The sequence below is a fragment of the Lates calcarifer genome, linkage group LG6, assembly GCF_001640805.2.
Source record: "Lates calcarifer isolate ASB-BC8 linkage group LG6, TLL_Latcal_v3, whole genome shotgun sequence".
NCBI classification, from domain to species: domain Eukaryota; kingdom Metazoa; phylum Chordata; class Actinopteri; family Centropomidae; genus Lates; species Lates calcarifer.
The window spans coordinates 11,888,644-11,897,693 of NC_066838.1; the positions used below are offsets into that span (position 1 = coordinate 11,888,644).

At 40.6% G+C, this 9,050-nt stretch overlaps 1 protein-coding gene across 1 annotated transcript; it reads right to left on the reverse strand.

The window, feature by feature from the left end:
- Positions 1-1,909: 1,909 nt before the first annotated feature.
- Positions 1,910-8,296, reverse strand: gpr157 (G protein-coupled receptor 157). Its single transcript, XM_018666154.2, is given in 5 exon segments — positions 1,910-3,224; positions 3,841-4,035; positions 4,767-4,980; positions 7,504-7,670; positions 7,672-8,296. Coding segments are annotated over 5 exon segments (1,005 nt in total). The 5' UTR covers positions 7,882-8,296; the 3' UTR covers positions 1,910-3,005.
- Positions 8,297-9,050: the final 754 nt, after the last annotated feature.

Below are 9,050 nucleotides of genomic sequence, written 5' to 3' on the forward strand. Positions count from 1 at the left end.
CTTTGTGGGCAGTGTGTTTGACAATTGGCTCCTAGAACCACTGACACAGCCAAATGAACTGCCTGTGTTGTAAAAAAAAAAAAAAAAAAAAAAAGAAAGAAAGACATCCATTGACTTGACTGGTGAATGGTCACCTCATGCACTGTAGTACAGCCCTGTGGTGCTCTTTAACTTAATGAATTAAGTGGGCAGTGAGCCAGCAGAGGACGGAGCAGAAACCCCTTCCTTAAGTGTTTCTACTGGCTCCCGTTACTTCAGTGTCAGCCAAATCTCACAAACGACACAGTGGATTAATTCCTGCTGGAAATACAGCAAGTGTCAGTCCTGTGTGAGACCTCTGCCATCCTCAAGGACGAAAAAAAATGTTTACTGGCCAGTTTAGATGTCATCAGCATAAACAGCACTCACTTCCTCCATTTTTTCAGACATGGTGTCTGGTGTCCTCTCACTGTTCCTGAAGGTCCTGAGAGAATGAACTCTCTGCACTGTGTCCCATTACTTTAGCCCAGAGGTAAAATTAGACCGAAGGAAAACTCTCGTTCTCAAAGAAAACTGTGTACTTATGCTTTTAATATTTTCAGTACAAACAGTATAAAATGTTCTGGAAATGATATATGGGAACCACCTGCCCTCATAAGGGTAAAATGTTGCTCATGGACGGACTGTGAGACAACTGGCCTCTGGGGACAGACATGTAAAATGTCCCCCAGCCCTCCTACAAAGGAACAAAACACTCAGCCTCAAAGAGACATACAGGAACTATAAAGGACTCATGCTGCATTGTTTGTTTGCAGTCATTTTGTGCCTCTGCAGTCGATTGCTTCTCCCTGTAGTGGTTTGGCATCTGTTTTGTCTCTGTCTATGGCCAAACTCCATCTCTTTATTGTCATTTTGGGTTGCCTTGTGGTCATTTTGCATCTCTTTGTTTGATTAGTCATTTTTCTTATCTTTATGATCAATTAGCATTTTTTCCTTCCCCTTTTCCCCCTTCCTCCTTTTTTTGGCCATTTTGCACCTCTCAGTTCACTTTATGTGTCTTTGTAGACATTTGATTGAATTCCTGCAAGAAACAATAACAGTCACTTCAAACAGCCCCTTGACTCTCTGGGCCTGTGCCTGGTAGGCCCCTTCAGCAATCCCTCCATGGTTTTGTTGCAGTGTAATGAAAACTCTGTCTGGCCTGATGTAAAGAACTGTTACAACAGATTCATCCACTTTTGCGCTGACTAATTTATCAGAGCCACAGAGACCATTCAACATCCATAAATACACTTACCGCGATGCCGCCTACACAACACTTCCTGAATAAGCATTTGCCCTCTGCAAGTCAAACAAACAATAATTACTTGAGGATAAGAGAAAATTGACTTGTCAACATGGTGGAATTTCTCCTTCCTCACCTTGGCCAACAATCAGCACAGTAATGAATCTTATTTGAATGAAGCGCATCGTCTCAGAGAAGGGCTCATTAAAGCTCAATGGATCTTGAGACAATATTTAAAAGAGCTGAAGGAGCTAAAGGAAGTGGGTTTGTGGCTGTAAGGTGGGCAGGGCCCATGAGCCTCGTGGGGGTCAGTTGGTTTGTGCACTCCTCCTTGGTATGCGTTCGGTCTGTGGCTAAGTCTAGCAAACTGGAGCCAATGGTGGCCGGGGTCAAAGGAGAAGTCTGGCTCACGAGAAAGGATCCGGTTTCCAGGAGGAAGGATTGCATGTGATCACAGGTCATGCATCCTCCTGACCACAATGACAGCAATGACGTCGAGTTAATTTTGGTGACACATCAAATGCTGACGGAGTTTTGCAACTACTGCCTAAAAAAAATGTTGAAACTATCAGGTTAGTCAAGAATGACTAGGTTTAGAGAAACAAAAGACAAAGACATCAAAGGAATGATTGAGCATCATAGGAGAATGTTTTATATTTTAATGTAACTGGTGTTTGGACACGGACAGAAAACTGCACCTATATCGTCACCTCATTGTCAGGTGTAAACAAGTCTCTTCACACAAACCCTCTGAATACACCCAAAGTCCGACTGGATATACATTGGAAATGTATTCCAATATTAAAAGGTACATCACAGAATATGTTAAAGCAATCTATCTCAAACTTTAAAAACATATTTTGAATATCTTGCTTGAAAGATGTAAAAACTCCATGTACACAACTGCAGCTGTAGCTAACCTGAGTTCATGCCGCTGGAAAATCAGTGTCAAAACATTTACAGAAACTTGTCAAATCACAGCAGCAGTATTGTTTTCTTCTACTCTGTTCATCTGATGCTTGTATCTTTCAGACGCTCTTTGTTTAGTACAAATATGACTAAATGTGCTGCTTTCGTGTCGTGCTGTCACTCTCCTCAAAGCTCGGAAGCACATTTCAGCAAAACAATGACTGAACGTAGAGAAAATTCAGTCTCAGTAAAAAGTAACATGTTTACAGTATGTTTATCACCTAGTGAGTGAGAATGCTACATTACAATTAATTCCATTACATTAAAATAAAATGTAGGTAACTTTCCCCCATAAATACAATACTTGAATACTCAGCGGAACAAGATGAAAACTGAATATTCATTTCACAGTGATAACCTCAGAATGTAAGTGAGCCCATTATAAATAAAGCTACAAAATTGTCCTTCATGGAGTGTACCATTTTTCAGAAAAGCAAATGGGAAACGTGTACAAAGACATGATGACGGAAGCTTAAAGTTTGTTATACAGCACTTCTACAGAGCTACAGTACGAAATTTATCTGCATGTGCAATTTAAGTCATATTCAAAATGCTTCACCAAACGCTGGTGTACAGTTGGGCAGCATCATCCTCATCACCAGAAGTGCAGGCGTGTGACTTTTCCTGCAGCATACACACACACAAATGTGCATGCACCTGCAGAATCTCCAACCCTCTCTGCAGGCACTCGGTGTAATGAGGTTCAGCGTAGAAACGGAGGCCGTGCACCGGCTCCCTCCATGTCGATCTTTGCTCATCTCCTCTGTCTCTATCATCTATCGGTCCCGGCTCGGCTGGCGCTGTCCTCTTCTCTCTGTGTGGAGGCGTCCTGTCCCGGCAGCAGCCTGTTAGGGGCGTCACGTGAGTGCTGCGCCTCTGCTCGATACTTGGAGCAGCAGCAGAGCATGGCGCACAGGCGTGTGCGAATTGGCTGAGTAAACAATACGAACATGATGCAGTTGGCTGCTCCCTGCGAGGTGTTGCCAATGCCCTGTTGGATCCAAAAAAACGTCTTTGAGATCAGTGTAGCAGTAATAGGTTATTACAGTGGAATAAAATGTAAGAAAATAGGTTTAAAAATGTAACAAAACCTCTTAAAGAGATATTCAGTATTTGTATTTTACTATAATATTTGTTTTTTTATTGAGAAATAAAACATTTTGTCATGAATTATTGCATTATTACGTCAACAAATAAAAATATTTTTCACACTTAAATCAACAATATGAAGTAAACTGTCTGGGAGGTTATCACTTCATAAAAGTATTGACAAATTTTTCATGCATTTAGAGGGGATGTTTGTACATTTTGAAAAGTTATTGTGCCACTTTTCACACATTGAAAAGTTGGCAGTAAACACAGGAACTTATCTTGAATGTGTGATGATTCACAGGCTAGACAGCATCCTATCACACCATCTCAATTTTAACAACACATAAACTAAAGATAGCTCACGTGTACATCCATACTTCTGTGCTGTCATACACACAAAATGACTCATAAACAACATCTAAAGGAGGAAGGAAACATGAACTGTAGAGTAACATTTGAGATTAAAGGGGAAAACTGGACGTCAATGTTTTAAAAGAACCTTCATGAATACTCACGTGTAGAGTGACCAACACTGGGTTCTGTCTGACTGGAGAGCCTGCCAGCAACAGTATGAAGCGCACTGTGCTCCAAATGCGCAGGACAATGAAGATAACAGGAATAAGAGTTAGCTTTCTGTCAGCCATGGAGGAGAAGGAGTGGGACGGAGGCCTGTTGGCCAAAATGGGACGGTACTCGGACAGGGCAGCGTGCTGCGTCAGACAGAGCGGACACAACAGATGAAAACATGAAGCGAAAACACCAAAATACAAATATAATGACCAAGGATAGCAGGTAATTGGAAAATAACATGGCAACTATTTGAAGCAGACCTGCTGCTGCAGGACAGAAAAATGAAAAACTGAAGATAAAAACAAATGACTGCCACTGGCAAAGAGGCTGAGCTTCTGACCTTTCTTTTAATGTGCTCTTTGTTAGCTTCCTATCTTCAAGAGGTTGTCAAGAGATTTCAATTAAATTTGCAGATCATGAGTCAATGAACAACTTAATTTTTGATTGAAAATAGTTTTTTTCCCCCAACATTTGTTCAGTTTCCTCATGAAATACTACTTGAATGAAAAGAAAATCTGCATTTGAGTCCTATTATTTCTATGAGTATGTATACTCTGATGGTGATCAAGACCCAAATGGGCTTTTAAACATCAAATAAATAAATAAATATCAGCTTTTTAAAACAAAGAAACAAAAGAGTTATGCAACGTAAATGTATTGTAGATGTATTAAATATAATTTCTTTAATATAGAGAATTAAATATGAATATGTTCAATTATTATGTAAATAAGAAAAATTAAACATGGAGGAAGGAAAATAAAATATGCACATGATCCTGTTGTTGCAACTGATGCCACAGTAACTAGCAGTGAATTTATTCTGCGGGTAGATAAAAACCGACAGCAGGTCGAAACCTGGTTTGGTCCTCACAGCTATGTGGATGTGCCTCTTGATCAGGATGTAGAGGACAGGCAGGGTGAGGTAAGCCAGGAACTCCCAGATCTTCCCAGTCAGCAGCATCCACAGGACCCGGTCAGGAGCATGGATCCTGACCCAGCACCAGCCCACCGACACCTCTGACGCGTCGTAGCCAATCTTGTTCATGCACACGGCTGCAATGGTGATGATGAGAGGAACGCCCCAGCTACACAAAGCAGATGGTTTACAGGATCAAATGTAACTTCCTCAAAAGGTCAACTTCCTGTCTTTTAAACATCCACACGCAGTTTGTATGTAAAAAAATGTTTGGTGGGTTCCACACACAAATATTGCAAGTGTGACATGTGACACCATGTGATTAGATTACCGTGTGCTTAAGGCTTTTGTGTGTTGCACTGTGCAGAGTTATAAAAACAACAAATTGATTTCAGCTCTTTAAGAAGCTGGGTTCATTTTGTTTCCCCCTGAAGCAGTACTTCTCCGCTCAAGACACCATTTTAAAATAATACTATATTTTCATGGCTACTCATTATAAATACCACTATGCTCGAGGCCTAGTTGTGTGCATGTGTGTGTGTGTGTGTGTGTGTTCTGTATAGAAGCCTCTATGAATGGCTTGGCTGTGTGATCTTCAATTCAATGGGAGCATCTGAGAATTCACAGAAACAAAATTAGGATGACAACCATGGACACTGCAGTGAGGCGTACCCAGGGGTGAAAATGTTCCTGTGTCCAAAAATAGATCAATTATGCAGCGCTACACCCACAGTGAATCAACGCCCTGCTTACATCCTCACAATCAACAAAGACAGCTCATTAATGTGCAGGAGGAAAACAGACACAAAGGATGAAACGTATGTGCCAATTCAAAGCATTAAAAGTAAAGTCCAACAGTTTTCTAATTTTAATTCATTTATTAAACCCTGTTTGATAAGTTTTTTTTATCCTGAGAAACTCCATCTTAAAGAGTTGTGTGGCTGTGATTTTTTTTATTGTTTTTGTAGTTGGGGTACCCCATAACAACTGTACCTAAAAGACATGTTATATAATCCATCAGCTCATCAGTACTGGGTAATAATTGTTTAAAAACGTTTAAAAATAATGAAATTCAAGATAATTTTGGGAACAATACAATTCTGTCTAACATTGTGTAGAACATCAGGCATATTTTCAGTGATCAAATCAAATCATTTTGTCGATCTAATCTTTAAATGTAACAAATATAAACTTAAGATGAATATATATTGTCAATGTCAACATTTATGTGCCTTTTAAAAACCTTTGAGTTGATTGATTGGGGAAGATATTTCTGTTTAAAAACCCTGAAGGCAACAGTGTGACAGCATCTTAATGGGGTGCTCTCAATAATAGGACAAATACAAGAGCAAACAGGATGAAAATGTGACATTGAAATAAATATGACATATTCTTTCTGTATTTCAGTTTCATAATTTGTGCTCAGCTACACTAAATGTGAATGTAGTGACACATAGTTACATATGTTGGCTTCAGAAAGCACTGAGAGCCCTTTTCTTTTTGTTTCGTAGATTTTTAGAATTTTAGATGGATAAAATTACCAATTTTTGCCCATCAATCTACACTCAATAACCATATTGTCAAAGTTAGCCTACAAAAGCATTCAGACCCTTTGTTGTGGCGCTCACAATTGTGTTCAGGTGCATGCTGTTTGCCTTAATCACTCTGGAGATGCATTCCCCTGTGGCAAACTGAACTGATTGGGCGTAGTTTATAAAAAGGCACAGACACCTGTGTATATGTCAGGACAAAAACTGAGCCGTGAGGTCAGAGGATACCTCTCTGTAGGCCTCTGCTGCAATAAAACTGTGGCAACATGCAGATCAGGACAAGGGTATTAAACCATTTCTAAAGCTCTTGACTGTTCCCAGGAGCACAGTGGCCTGAATAATTGTGGAAAGAAAGACAATTGAGTTGGCTGTTTGGCCAAATTGAGTAACCGTGCAAGACGGGTCAGGGAGGTGACCAAGAGCCCAAAGGTCAGTTAAACAGAACTTGCCCTTTGCAAGAGACAGGAGAACCTGCTGGAGTGGACGACCTTCTCATCAGCTCTCCATCAATGGTGGAGAGGCTAGATGGGAGGTGTATGACAGCCAGCTCAGAGTTTGACATTTAGAGGAGTCAGGACAGCATAAGGCAAAACTCTCTGGTTTGATGAAACAAAAACTGAACCGTCTGAGCAGAACTACAAGCAAAAACTGGAAGTAGTGGTAGGAAGTCTGGAAGAAAACAAAACTACTCTGTGGAACAGACAAAATATTCAGAAGATACTGAGGTGAGAAAAAGCTGTCATACTTCAGTAGTAGCCTTCATACTGCATGATTTTATTCTAAATGTTCATGCAGTGAACATATTCAAAAACATGTGAAAGGTACCAGGATTTTTTTTTAAAATAAACACTGTTGTCCAAACTGCATGTGCTTTAGAGACGGTCCCTAACTTCAGTTAGTCTTTTCCTCCATGACTTTCAAAGCACTAAGCTTCAACACCAGCACGTGAGGTAAAAATATCACCTGCGCAGCGTCAGTTAAATTTTCTTATGTAACGCATAACAAATCTGTTGGGGACTGAATTCGCACTCAAAATTTATTGAGTCTTAACTTGGCCAACCGTCTGAACATCCATCGACAAACTTATCTTCGCCACAGGTGCAGCCAACACAGAAAAGTAACAATCAGCTCTCGTTACTCACCTGACGAGGTGGAAAACCCACACCAGCCTGTCGGCGACCCTTTGGCTCGACCTCACGATGAAGACGTACAGGTAAACGGCGATGGCCACGGTCCAGAAGAAAGAGCTGGTGTTGGCGAAAGTGGATATGGCTCCTTGAACGACGCAGTCCACCGAGTCAGTGTGGAAAAACTCTCCACACCCCGAAGGCGTAGGAGACGGCAGACAGCCAGTCAGACACCGAGAGGTAGACCAGGAGCTTCCTCGGAGTCGTCCTCAAATCTGACCAGATAATGTAGGTGAGGATGATGAGCGACGACCCCACGAACGACAGCGCGCACGAGCACAAAACGACCACCTGCTCGGAGAAGTAAACAACCGTGTGGTTTCCGTCTGCCATCGTTTGGTGTGTTTAAATACGAGCTGCTGTCACCTCATGAACACGGTTATCTCATGTGAAAGGTGTCACAGTGTTTGCAAACACTCTCCCTCCGAGCAGACTACTCTATCATGTTGCACCTTGTAGTCCCTCCGCGCTGTTTCCCTGTAAACCCAGGCGACATTTAAAACAGAGCCGAGCCATGTGACTGAACAAACTTACTTTACAGCTTTTAAAGCAGCCAAACAAAACTTTTCTAGCAGGATTTAACCCCTCCCTCTCTACCTCCTCCTCGCGCTTCCTCACTTCTCTCTCCTCGAGGCACCAACCCGGAACACAAAGCAGAAGTCAGTCAGCTGGTAGTGGGCAGACTCGTATAGGTCTATTTTTGGTTCTAATGGTCATTACTGGTGTGACCTTAGTAATATTATTGCATCAGGGTTTGTCATGTCATGTGACAGCATGTTAAAATATTTCATTCCAGACGTGGTATATGTATAAGAAATGATCCTGCAATGCACATAAACACTGAGCTAGATCATTTAGCTGTGACGAATAGAATACCACACCTGATATTATTATTGTTTTAACTTAATTACCACATGTGAAAAATGTGCCCTTGCATCTTAATAAAATCAGGCCCACCTCTTGTTAAAGCTTGCTTGAACGATACAGTTTCTTTACATTGGAATTTTCAGATAGTATGGTAAAACAAAATAGTAATAATAATAGTTGAAGGTACAAAATAATCACAACACAAACAGAATCAGAGAGTACATAAAGCTAAGATAGTTAAATGATAAAAGAATCACTTAAGAGGATATTCGCACAGGCCCCGATAGCAACAAAAGAATATTAAATCTTAGCAGCAGTGGAAAGATTTTTATTGTTTACTGATGCATAAACTAGACAATTGAGTGGTAGTGATCTGAAAAATATTATGTCCAGGACTGTTGCCAACAAATTGTTTTATTTAATTCACTCTTCTTCTTTTTAATAAAATGTTGTGAAAGTGAAAGGCAGCCTTTAAATTTTCTCAGAACCCAAGGCAACCTACACTCCACAAATCTCAAAGAATAAAATCTGTAATTGTGTAACACAGATAAAGTGACAAATCCTCCAGTTTGACTGGGATGAATGATCAAGAATAAAATTGTAGCTATTTAATTTAGAATGAAATGACTAATCAT